We start from the raw sequence: 13,953 nt of genomic DNA, 5'->3' as shown, positions 1-13,953 counted from the left end.
CCCAAAAAATAGCAGTTTTGAAAAAGTCTGGGATTTTTATTTGGATAAAGAGCAAGCACCCTGTATATCTGCTAGTCATGTCTTCCTCCAATCTGCCCTGTCGTTCTGTGTAGTCGCTGTTGAACCAGCTGAGGACTATATTCGACCAGATCATCGAGTTTCAGAGCGCCCAGGACTCCCTCTACCGCTCAGCGCTGGAAGAGCTCAGCCTACGTCTGCAGTACGAGGAGAGGAAGAAGCAGAGAGAAGAGGAGGTAGAAATGAGAAAGCCATGTTCCCATCTGTGTCTGAAATATTTTCGGTCTCTGTGCTGACTGTGCATGTGCGACTTTTATAAAGCAGCTTATAATCAACAGAGTTTGTTCAAAGTGCTTTATTCAGCAAAAAAGATAAGAAAAATATATTATGTACAAAGAAAAGATGCATAAAAACATGAGTAGAATTAGTGCAAGGATCTAAGAATTTCTGTAAAGTGTTGTTAGTATTAAAGCAGCAGCACAAATGAGTTTTTCTAAATCTGTCTGGCGTGCAGTTTTTCTTTTATGTTTGTGTTTGAAAGTAAATGTAACAGATGTTTACTCTGTTGTTAACTTGCTGCTTCAGGGTCAGTGGGGAGTAACAGCTGAACAGGAGGCGGAGGAGAAGAAGAGGATTCAGGACTTCCAGGAAACGATACCAAAGATGCACTCCCAGCTCCGCATCCTCACCCACTTCTACCAGGTAGCATCCGTCCCACCTCAACCCTGTTAAACCCGCTGATATGTCATAAGATGTGTTCAAATATGACAATTGTTTGCACTGCACTAATCTGCTCATTTCAAGACAAAACTACTCTGTTAAGTGTTTTTCAGGCTTAAAGTGTTGCTTTAAATATTTTGAGTCTTTCGCAATAATGGCAAAAACATTAAAAAAAAAAAAAACAGATGGTGGAATATTTGGAGCCAGTGGCTGTTTCTCAACACACGTTCTTGTCTGTTCTTGTAACGTCATCAGTCAGGGCCCGAGTACTGTTCCATTTAAAGGGGTCATATTTTGCTAAACCTACTTTTATTAGTCTTTGGTTCATTTATTTGTGTATTTGGACCCTAATAGTTCATAAAGTTTGAATTTGAACCCTCCAGGTGCTGCAAAGCTATCTTCATATTTATTCCGGCAAAAATCAAGTGAATTTCTGCGACCTGTTTAAAGTCCTGCTTAATTTGTTACGTTTTATAACTAGTTACGTCTCGATATTTGCACATATAAGGTCAAGACTTCTGATGAACATTCCTCCAAGTACGACATAATTGTTTGTCAGCAGCAGCGGTTGTTGTGAAAACAGAAAATATGTCCACACTTCGAGCCGATTACATAAAATGTTCAGTTGTTGGTTGAAATGGACAGAGCAGCACAGTCAACAACCTGGAGGGGGTGGGGCATGAAGTGGCTCATTTGCATTTAAAGGGCCAGCGCTCAAAACAACCTTTTTTGTGTCATTTCTCAAAAATATTGTTGAAGATGGACCTGTGGAGTTGAATTAATGAAGAATTCAGACCCAAGCAAAGCATTTACAGTTTATGTAGGCCACAGGGAAATGTTTGAAAATGCATAATTCCATTTAAAAATAAGCAAAATATCACTCCTTTAAACCGAGGATGCACTGGTTGGTGACACGTATAGACTTGGCTGGCAAATATCCCAAGATGCATTTCATGTTACTGTCAATTTACTCTCAAAAGCAATAGCACCTTCTGTGATAACTTACCTCAGAAATATTTTATTGAGTAGATGATGTGATACAATGTTGGAACATGCGCTTGAGGCAGAATAGTGAGAAAATACATGTTTTTTATCATGATATGGGATTCAATGAAATTTGTATATCCAGTTTTGAAGAATGTAAATAATATAAGTGGCATGTAAATACTAGTACATATGACAAAAAAACAATATCACTGGGAGCTACTGGTGTTAGACAAACCAGAGGTGCTCATGGAGAGGGCATGAAGAATAGAAAAAAGACAAAAATCCAGACAGTCACTTGGTTGGAAAAATTAGAAATTGTAAAAAGCCTTTATTTCATCACCCTGAAAAAGGCTCATGCTGACAGGCGTTGATGTGGTTTTGACTCCAGCCCCAAAGAATTAATCTACAAGTCCTCATGAAATAAAGGCTTTTTACAATTTGTAATTTTTCCGACCAAGTGAGTGCCTGGATTTTAGTTTTTTTTTCTAGTAGTACGTATGTATTGAAATTGATTTGATTGACATATTGTGGTGGATTAAGTTCACAGACGCGCAGCTGTTCCATTAACAGAGAAAAGGAAGTCCATTCTCTGGGACTGTTTTTACCAGGACCGTACTCTGCGAACTTGATATTGAGAAACGCCTATTGATTTGTACCTCAACAAAATACCCAGGGGGCTTATGCAAATTACAGCCATGAACTGGGGATAGGAGATGTCTTTCCTCGGGCTAATTCCTCATGTCTGCTCCCGGAGCAGAGCTGTCATTTTGAAAAGATGGTGTCCTGTTAAACAACTGCACAGACAGACAAATTGATGAGGTGTTCCTCCTTTTTTCCCCCCTCTGTCTAAATCTCTGTCATTTGGACCAGCTGACAGTTTATCTGACCCGACTTGCTCACTTCACCGCAAGCTAATTGGCTATTGAGACAGGTGAAGTGCCTCTCGTTTCGTAAACCTGCCACCGGAGACTTGACAAGCTGGAGTCGCAGGCGATGCCGGCGGCCCAGCTGAGACAGGCAGGGGTGTGTGAACCGTTTTCTCCTTGTTCATTTTCTTTCTGCTCTCGTCCTTCTGCCTGTCTCTCAGAGCATCGTCCAGCAGTTCCTTGTGTTGCTGATGACCAGTTCAGATGAGAGTCTGCGTTTCCTCAGCTTCAGACTGGATTTCAATGAACACTACAGGTTTGACTTTGATCCAGTGCACGGACACAAACATCTTCAATCAGAATCAGGAGACTTTATTAATCCTAGGGGGAAAATTTTGTGTTACAGTAGCTCCATTCAAGCATAATAAAAAGTAGCAGGTGAGGAAAAAATCAATACAACAACAGAAAAAGAAGGAAAAAAATATATTCACTAGCATACATAACTTTGAATATATCAAAACATTCTATGAAATCACACTTAGATTAGCAAATTGTACAATATGTACTAGGCAATATACTGTCAATATGATAATTCAAGAAACATACATAAATAAGTGTGCAAAAATGTTTGTGTTATTAACAGTATGTGGTTATAATGTGGACTTAAACAGTCTGATGGCCACAGGAAGGAATAGAATAAATAAAACTCCAGGGTTCCTACGCAAGTATGGAAAAGTATGGAATTGGATTTTATAAATTTCCACATCTGGAAAAGTATGGAAAATGGAAACAAATGTATGGAAAAAATATTCATGTTTCCAAGACTGTTACCACTGTTCCATTTTCTAAAACATAAAATTATCAATATCTACAAAAGGAAATGGATCGATTTGTTTTTTTAAGGTGCTTGTTAGTGCAGCTAAAATGTTTGTGTGAGAGCACATACGCGTCTCAGAAAACATCTGGGCAGACTGACAAGTTGAATGCCCAGCTTTCTGCTCTTATCCTCCTCCAACCCATTTTAAGCCCCGCCCAGGTGTCATCAAGTTTCACTGCTGCTTTGACGGACAGGTGATGTCCACACACTCTTTGTGAGCGAGCTTTTTAACATGCCTTGTATGATCGTTGGCAGAACCCATAATGGGTAGATGTAAATTCTCTGACAACTGGCTCATAAATCCCAAATATAAAGACTGGTTGGCTGGTCGGAATTTTTTTTACCAAGACTTACTGGAAATTAGTGTCTCGAAATAGTATGGAATTTTGAAGTTTCAAATGTGTAGGAACCTTGAAACTTTTACAAGCTGAATTCCATGACACACGTTGGGAACTTTAAAAGTACATATGTACCTGTCATGTGTTCCTGTCTGTAATGATACTGTTGATAAATGAACTCCTTACAGACAGGTTTTATTTTCCACTCTAGTATACGTGGAGGCTGTGTTTTAAAGAACAAATGATCCAAAGCGGGGCCTCAGACTAATCTACTTTTAGTCAGCCCCTGCCTTTTGCTTTGTGTATCTACGAAGCATCTGTCCTAATGTGGTATCACGGCTTCAGTTCACTCTTCAGGTCTTCTCCGGCCCCGCAGCCGTTTTCATAAGCACGTTTAATGTGAGTGGCAGTTTCAAACCAGAACTCTAAGAACCACAAAATCAGCAGAAACGTCCAGAGCTGAGATTTGCGTATCCCCGGGAAAATGCAAGGGAAGCAGATTTGTTTTGCAGCTCCAGGAGGAAAAGATTCTTGGTAGGAGTTGGACCCAGGAGCAGGTGAGGAGGCCGGAGGGAGAGCACATGTCTATTGATCACTGTAAACACACACTGCTACACTGACAGTTGTGGTTTGACATTAATGCGTAGTCTGAGCATTTGGAATTAGCTTTGTTCCAAATTAGTCAGACTTGCAAAGTAAGGATTAATCAAATTGTTAGATGTTTTTCCCACCCTTTCTCACAGACGTTCATTTAAAACTAAATTGCAGCTGCAAATTCCTTTTGCACTAACACCTCATGTCACCTGCATTACCTTTTACTTCAACAAAAATCATTAAATATTGGGTTGTGCAATTTCTAAGTAGCAAAAATACTGGTCTTAAAGATTAAAACACTCATAGATGTTCGATTTGTAGCATCTGTCTGTTTTTTTATGGTTGTTTTTATTGACTGGCAGCCCTTAGTTAGGGTTAAGAAAGATACTGGAGCTTGGATTAATACGACTTAAGTCTCATACATTACACTTTCGCATAATTTAAACCAAACCGTGATCTTTTCCTAACCCTAACTGCATCCTATAACTATGTACTTCTGTTAAAGGTATGTCCAAACGTAGACCACTGTAAATATAATTCCCCACTCAGAACTTAGAATTTCCATGCTGCTTTTAAGGACTGCACCAGTTGAAATACTCCAGACCTTAGTTGGTAAAATTGTGCATGTCAATTTGTGAGGTGCAGCAATTTCACACGCCCGATAATAGTTCCACTAGCCTCTGTTACGGTGATGGTTTCCAACTTTATGTTACTGTTATCCTGCTCTTGCTTTCTTTCACCTAGTTTGCTTTTTTTTTGTCTCGAAGTGTTCAAAGACAATGAGCCTTGAGAGACAACATAGTGACATCCAACGTATAGAGGCGAGTTAATACGTATGGGAAAACTTTGATAGCAGAACAGGATTAGGTTTGGTGACTTTCACTGACAGTCTGCAGAAAATGAAAAAGGTATTTTCCACACAAGAATGTGTTTTGTTTGGTCTTTATGCCGGAGTAGTTAAGATGAGTCAGTTTTTTTGCTTCTATAAAGTTAAAGTTTTTTTATGTATGTTTTTCATGGTTACTTATAGACACATGGTTACATTTTTATAGTTATTAAAAAAAAGGTCTTTAGTAGTTTCAACTTATTGTTAGTAAACTTCAGATAGAACTAATAAAAATCCTATAGCTGGTGTGTAGCACCGCATTATGTAATAATGCATTTTATAATAACATGCCACATTTTGTAATAAAAATCTTGAAGACATTTTATCATAAACTTTGCCGCATTTAGTAATAACTTATTACATATTGCAACAGATATTACAAAATGCAGGTGTAGCATTTTTTTTTTACCTTTTCACCTTTTTTTTTTTTTTTTAGAGGAAATGTAATAATTTGGTGCATTATGTAATAAACCATTGAAAAACCATTGAAATTGATACCTTTCTAAAAAAGAATGCACCTGAAATGAATAACTGGATTGAGGTTATAGGTGACATCTGTTGGATGGAGAAGCTGACTATCTCAGTCAGACTTGATTCAGACAAATTCACCAATTATTGGAAAAACTGGGTTGATTTTGTAACACTATTCAGAGCTGATTTTACTTAATAAGAGTAATGTTCATATAGACCCATGTAAACCCTTGGTTCTTGATACACATTTTAAATGTTTGGTGTTAATCTTATACAGTGGAAAAGGGTTTTTGGAAGGAAAGAATGGAATGGGAAAAATACTTGTTATTTCTCTTTAACTCTATTTTAGATTGCTGTGTATATTTTTATTATTTCTGTCATTGCTCCCCTGTATGAATATATTTTTGTTTTTCGTTTGTTTTTCTTTACATATATAGAAGTATATACATGATGTAAAATGCTGATGAGATAAGGCTGCCTGAAAAAAATAATGAAAAGATAATTACAAAGAAAAAAAATTGATGCCATAATTGGAAAAACCAGCAAAACAACATTAAGCATTCCAGCTTAATTAGAATTCACAATATGTAATAAGTTATTACAAAATGCGTTCAAGAATTTTATTACAAAATGCGGTGTTATTACATAATGAGGTGAAAAATGATTACATTATTGCATATACCACCATTATTACATAATGTGGTGCCACATGGTGGAACAGGCTTTTTTCCATCTACTTAAAGATTCAAGTCATTACTTGAAATGATAGTAAAATGTAATGCAGGTGACAAAAGTGTATAGGATATTGGATCTAATATCACTTCTGTGAGGATGGGTTCTGTTTTTTTATTTGCACCATCCCGGGCTGTGTATTTTCTGTTTTCAACACTTGCACCTCTCCTACAGGGCCAGAGAGCCAAGACTACGAGCCTCTCTGGGTGCCACCAGGGGGCGTCGACTGTCAAACATCTAACGCCACGGCTTCGTCACAGCACGAGGTATGACATCATCGACCAGCAGAACTCAAGCGCTTCACGTTAACATGATGCCATCCCTCGGAGGAGAGAGAGAGAGAGAGAGAGACGCTGCTCTGAGCGGAGAGGCGGTCGCCCAGTGATGACGTCACAGTCACAGCGGGCGGGATCTAAAGAAATAATCAAAAAATCAAAAAACAACCTTGACATTTTGACATTCAGCAACGAAAGATGCAAGATACGGGAAAGCGTTTGGGGAAAGTGTCCAGCTACATGTGAGCAGGAGTCTCACAGGGCCACGTCACATGGCATGCCTTATCAATGACGGGAAAAAATCCAACTTTTTCTCAGCGCGGTTGCCAAATCCTATCCCGACACACACACACACGCACACACACACACACACACACACACACACACACATATATGTACATACAGTATGCAAAATTGTAATATATGAGTCTGAACACGTCAAATACACACCTGTGGCTTTGAATCTCCTCACTAGGGTTCGACTGATATGGGTTTGATATCGATATTTATTTCAATTTTGTATGAAAATGAAGTTTTTTACGATAATCCACATGCGATACAGTTCACATTAAGCTGGAAAAAAAACAACAGCACTTAGTCCTCGGCCTATTGAATATTTAATATTTATTATCAATCTTTACAAACCGTCATATCAGTCTAACCCTGGTTTCGACTGTCTCTTTGAAAATCCAGGTTTTTTTGTATGTCATATGTAAAATCACAATCATCCGACACACACACAAAACAAAACAACACAACAGAAGCCTGTCGTTTACACTCTGTACTCAGTAGTCATCTGTAGTTGCTACGTTCAACCGCACAGCTTTGACAGTGTGTTATTTGTGGGAGAAAAAAGGGGCGGAGCATCGTTGAACCGACTTGAAAAGATTGTCACTGAGAGTCCGTCGTCGATATTCTCTCTTCTGTCTGTACGAGAGACGATCGTATAAAGGAAAACAATCCTCACAACAGCCAACCTCACTTCTAGTCTGAGCATAAATCACAGGGAGCCACAAGCTGTCTTTAAATATTGTAAATAATTCTCCTGAAGGTTCCATGAATAAAGAATTAAATGGGTGTAGATGTTAACCTCTCGGCCGTTTATTTTCAGATCCATTTCAGTGTCGTTAAAGAGACTTAATTGATGTTGATATAAAAGGGATGGATTTTCGCGGAACAGTTTTAAACGCCCTTTTTTCACGTACGTTTCGATTATTTAGCCTCAGTTTTTAGAGTCGCAACATGGCGTTTTATAATCGTAATGGCTCGGAGCTTGAGTGACTTAAATATATCAATTTTATGAAGTTTTCGTCAAAAAAGGAGTAACTGAATTAATAAAACTAGTAAAATGTGGATGAAGGAAACTCCTAGGGCTCTCGCTGGATTTTGTCATCCATAGTTTTCTCTGAGATATTTTGCTTTCTGCTATAAAACCTTCAAATAAAAGTTAAAGTCAGTGGATTTCAGTCTTGACATCCTACAATCACTTATATCCACTTAACAGTTACAGTTTGCATAAGAAGAAGTTTCATCATTGACATTTAACATTATTATATAGATGTTTATTTACCCTTTTGTTAGTTTCTCTTGAGTTTGGAGTCGAATAAGGCAGCACTCTCTGCTTAAGGATACTTACTTTGAGTTTTTGGGAGTATTTCTTTTCTGGATGAGTTTCTCCGGGCAGCAGAGTGCCTGTAACGTCACCGCTTCACAACTAATATTAGAACAGGAACCTGTGTGTGTCGTGGTGACGTCGATTCTTCAAAGTCAAACCGATCGGTGCTGTGTGATGTCACCGGACCCGCTGTGGTTCTCGACAGTGAAATATATAACGTATGTAAGCGTGTGCGTTCAGACATACAGTGAAATTGTGTGAAACGGCACTTTAACAACCAAACTGATCCGGGGTCAGCTGTTATTGTCTGTCTATGTCTATCCTCTCCATTGTATAGAACAAAATGTATAGAATATAGAGAAACAAACCATTCTGCTTCTTTAATAAAGTGTCTTTTGTTATTAAGATGTGTTTGAGCTTTTAATAGAATGTGTCCAACCTCGAACTCAGTGGTTCCCAACTTTTTTTGGCTTGTGATCCCATTTTAATGTCAAATTTCTTGCGACCCCAGACATTTTTTTTTACTAGTATTAATTTCTTTTTTATCATGTAATAGTTCGCAGCACTATGTTGCAAATAAACGTTAATTTAATTTAATTTTTTTTTTTTTTTACCCGCCACCATCCCCTTCGGAGGACAACTTTATTTTTGATTACAGCTTGTGTTTAAGTAACAATCTTAAACTTTATGTTTATGTTCATCCATTCTTTGCTTGTATACAATTACATAGAGGGAGGGGTCATATAGACGAAAATGTACAGGGACAGGACAAGACAAACATAAGACATTGAACGCTAATTTTAGATGACATTTATGCCATACAATTATTAGTTTATACTACTTCCTACTCTTTTTCGACCATGCACATGTACGTTCAGATACATACTTGTAGATAGAATCTGTATATTTAAGTGTTTTTTTTTTTTTTGTTTTTTTTTTACTTATTTTGCTTTGTTTTGTGTTATTTTGTTTCTTTGCATGTTCTAAATAAATAAATGAATAAATATTATGGACGGAGGCAGAACAGCCAGGTGTAGATTACTGCACAAAGTCAGAATTTTATTTTCCTTTATCAGGATATGTACAGTCAGTCCAGCTTGGATTTACAAGGCTGACAATTAATACTGAACAAACAAGAACTCAAACTATGAATTATGAAAGAGCTGCAGCATCTGAAACCGACCACAGTGAACATTTGAAAGATAAACAGTACCACAGTGCTTCAGTTTCACAGATTGTCATGTCTTTTATGGATTGGGATTGTCTCTGTCAACTCACAATATAAGTTTTTTTTTTTTTTTAATATATCAACTACTAGAAATTTCAGGCGACCCCACGTGGGGTCCTGAGCCCAAGGTTGAAAAACACCACTATAACTGGACAAAAAGCTCTTTGTGTAAGTCACAGGTTGTGAGACCTTCGCTGATCTGCTGCAGGTTTTGGTAGATTTTGGCTGCATCTTCTTCAAGTTGGATTAACAAAATATTGTTGTTATGGCTTGTGAATCGTAACTGTGAAGAAAAATCCCAGCTGTAATTCCTCAAAATGACATCAAGGTGTTTTATTGTTGATTATTCAGTTTTTAGATCTTATTATTTCTACTCCACTGCATTTGTTTGACACCTGTTGGTCTTCAGATGACAAGTTTTGATCTCTTTACTGTCCAGTGAACATCTTCACAAACAGTATATGGCAAAAGTTTTGGGACATTGAATTCAAGAGTTTCATTCCTAATGGGGCTGAGACATTGACACTGGCTCCATTCCTGGTGTGGATGAGCTCATTGAAAAATTTGATGGTAACTGTAATATATAAAGAAATAGCACATTTTTAAAGTAATTTTGTGAACGCTAGTAGTTTTGTGAGCAAAATATAAACTGAAAAGTGCCCACTTTCATCGATAAGAAAAATAAATAAATGGGTCATTAATTAATAAATGAACCTTTCATCAACAAAAAATATTTCCTTAGCTACTCAAACTCTTTTTGAAAAATATAAAATGTTCTTAAAATGTTACCGAACCTAAAACAAGACGATTGACAATAAAACTATTATATAAATGTATTTATTGTGTTTTATATTTCAGCATTAATTCTCATTTATTTTGTATTCGGTACATGATGACTTATTTAATGTATTTTCCCCAAAAGATTTCAAGTACCCCTGGGCTTCTTCCAAGTAGCCCACTTGGTACATGAACATAAACTGGATTTTCAGTCCTGTTGCCTGAGCCGTGACTAAAATGAACCAGTAGGTGGCGTAGCAGTTTCTTTTTCCAACCCCTGACTATCTGTCTCTGCAAACACTTCATGGCCTTGACTTGATGTTTTCGCTGCATTATATGCAATAGCTACTTGGATAAAAATAATCACTTTTTTTTGTTGGTTATTTCTCCATCTGCTGAGACTGCGCCATCTTGACATCTCATGTTAAATAAGGAAAGTCTCAGGATATGTGTTGTTTCCATGAGAGACACCTGTCTGCTTCTATTTCTGTCTCCTCATATGTACATGTTCAGTTTCCTTCCCTCTGTGTGTGTATATATATGTATGTGTGTGTGTGTGTGTGTGTGTGAACATGTGTGAACGCCTGTTTGTTTGTCCCCAGAGCATCTTCTCAGGCCTATGAAGCTGCTGTTTTGCTCTTTCTGGATATCGCTCTGAGAAAATTGTCAATTTGTGCAGCCGGAGCAGTGTGATTCTGAGCGTCCTGACTGCTGAGCTGGAACAGACTTCCTCAGCTCCTCGGTTTATTCCTCAGCCTTTCCTTTGTTCCTTCCTGTACTTCTACTGTATATACTACGCCTTTGTGCCGAGGTACAGTATATGTCAGTGATATTACAAGCGTTTCAAGACGGCTCTCCCAGTGTTCCCAGTGCACCTCATGTCATTTTTTTTTCTCTGTGCAGAAATAGCTTTGCACTGTTGACCTCTCTATTGTACAAGACCTCCCAACAAACTGAACTGATATCAGTTCATTATGCACGTGTCAGAGGTCTTTGACAGCCTCCGCCATGTTCACTCAGAAAGTTAAAAAAAAAACAACTTGTGCTTTCGTTATCCTCAAATTAGCCCTCAGCCTCTTTCATAGTTTTTTCTTTAAAGTTATCAATATTTTATCAAGTTGCCTGCTGTGAGTCTCTAATAAAGTCTTATCTTTTAATTAAATACAATAATTGTGGATCTTATTTAAAAGTCATTGATTATTGATAAGAACTTTACTTGATCTTGGGCATTATTAGTATGACTAGAAAAGTATGTTATTCTGGTATCATAGCACTTAATATTCTTTAATATCGCAAATAGCAGTTGGGCCTGCACTGCAAAAAATCTAAATCTTACAAAGTGTATTTTTCTCAGTTCTAGTCAAAATATCTCATCACACTTAAAATAAGATATAATCCCCTAAAGAGTACCTTTTCAGTGAGATAAAAGACCTTTTTTTCGACAATAGATCTTGAAAATCTTATTTCAAGAAATCTTAGCAAGATAATTTTCACTTGTTCCACTGGCAGATTTTTTTGCTGAATTAAGCAAAAAAAATCTTGAACTAACCAGTTGCATACTCTTTTGTTTCAAGTCTTTTTCTAAGAATATGGCAACGTGAATGCATTATTTTATTAAGGATACAATTATTAATCAAACTAATCAGTATATTAGTTGATATCAGTCATTAATCTGCAGAAATAAATTGAAAAAAATATGATGTGAAGCAATGGCAGGTGTTTTTCCATGTATGTAGTGTCTGTCCTTGGTGCCCCGGTGCAGTGATCCACAACAAATCTGAGAAACGACTCCAGCTGCCTCCAAAACAGCCACATCTGCACATTGATCAGCCGGAGGGCACACGGATCAGCCAGGGCTTCTGAGTTTCTCTCTGGAAATTTAGGGGATTTTATCTCAGGGGGAAGTTGCCATTCTTTGATCAGACATTAGACCGATCGCAGCTTTTCAACTCTGTATTAAACCTCAGTATTTTCATGTCCTTCGAGGCTTCAGTGATGATGAGTTTATAAAAAGGATGTTGAACTTGTCCTTATGGAATCATCCAAACTGTAACTTTTCCGTTAATTGTAGTTCTCTCTGGCAGTTTTATGCAGACTTTAGTGATGCCTCACTTTTGCTGTGACACTGACATTATTCAGTAAAAAATATCCTCCAGCACTGCAAGAATTGGTGCTACATTTTGCCTATACAGGGTTTATGTGGGTCATTAAAAAGCATTAAAAGTGAAAATTAAGGCCTTAAATGGCATTAAAAAGCATTAAATTTGATATCCAGAGGCATTAAAAAATTAAATACACTTGATGGAAAAAAAAAGCATTGTTATTCACAATTTATTTTGATTACATAAACATTTAATAATTTTGATCGGAAATATAGTGTGATGATTGACAGGCAGAACCCTTTAATTGGCTATTGTTTAGGGCCGACACATGAAGTCATCAACACCGGATGCCTGGAATGCAATGTGCTGTGAGCGTGCTCATACTGTGGCGAAAGAGCGGAGGAAATATTAGCAAATGTGGGAAAAATGGGAAAATGCAAGTTTCAGCAGAAGTGATTTGAGAAGGAACTATTCAGAACCTGGTTAAAGCCTGTTGATGGTCAACTGTCATAAAACTGTATCTGCAGTTGGACACGGGCATTAAATTTGTTTAAAGCGGTATTAAAAGTATTCAATTAGATTTGCTGATACTTGCAGACACCCTGTTAAATATATGTATATAGTCGCAGAAAAAATTATTAGCCTATCAAAAGTCATACAGGGTGGGGAAGCAAAATTTACAATGAACATTTAGTTGTTTTTTCTCAGCAGGCACTACGTAATTGTTTTGAAACCAAACATATATTGATGTCATAATCATACCTAACACTATTATCCATACCTTTTCAGAAACTTTTGCCCATATGAGTAATCAGGAAAGCAAACGTCAAAGAGTGTGGGATTTGCTGAATGCACTCGTCACACCAAAGGAGATTTCAAAAATAGTTGGAGTGTCCATGAAGACTGTTTATAATGGAAAGAAGAGAATGACTATGAGCAAAACTATTACGAGAAAGTCTGGAAGATACTATTAAAGAAGAATGGGAGAAGTTGTCACCTGAATATTTGAGGAACACTTGCGCAAGTTTCAGGAAGCGTGTGAAGGCAGTTATTGAGAAAGAAGGAGGACACATAGAATAAAAACATTTTCTATTATGTAAATTTTCTTGTGGCAAATAAATTCTAATGACTTTCAATAAACTAATTGGTCATACACTGTCTTTCAATCCCTGCCTCAAAATATTGTAAATTTTGCTTCCCCACCGTGTACAAAACAATGGTTATGCAATCAAGTACTAATTCCTGTGTGTATCATGTGACTAAAACAGACAGAAAAGAAAACATGGAATGCCTAAAAGCACTGTTTTTGTCAGTACAATGCCATAGATATTGATGTAAGAACTGAAGTGATTGTGGATATTATCAAGAAAACCCTGGAAAATGGATAGATATCAGCTCTGACATTAAACTCTTATGAGCTGTTTTTGTTGTTATCATTATATTTGTCCAAACAAATGTACCTTTAGT

General features: G+C 37.2%; 1 protein-coding gene across 2 annotated transcripts in view; it reads left to right on the top strand.

Moving 5' to 3' along the window:
• Positions 1-7,113, top strand: part of tubgcp3 (tubulin gamma complex component 3) — a 29,439-nt gene extending 22,326 nt beyond the window's left edge. Inside the window, exons 20-23 of one of the 2 annotated variants that reach the window (XM_030157522.1) lie at positions 114-254; positions 604-720; positions 2,813-2,907; positions 6,664-7,113. In XM_030157522.1, coding sequence (XP_030013382.1) covers positions 114-254; positions 604-720; positions 2,813-2,907; positions 6,664-6,730 — 420 coding nt within the window. In that variant the 3' untranslated portion in view covers positions 6,731-7,113. Of the gene's footprint in view, positions 1-113; positions 255-603; positions 721-2,812; positions 3,056-6,663 lie in introns of those variants that run through there. The other variant, XM_030157514.1, reaches the window with a different exon arrangement.
• The last annotated feature ends 6,840 nt before the right edge of the window (positions 7,114-13,953 follow it).

This window comes from Sphaeramia orbicularis, chromosome 2 (assembly GCF_902148855.1).
Source record: "Sphaeramia orbicularis chromosome 2, fSphaOr1.1, whole genome shotgun sequence".
Classification (NCBI taxonomy): domain Eukaryota; kingdom Metazoa; phylum Chordata; class Actinopteri; order Kurtiformes; family Apogonidae; genus Sphaeramia; species Sphaeramia orbicularis.
This window is presented reverse-complemented; position numbering and strand designations above follow the sequence as displayed.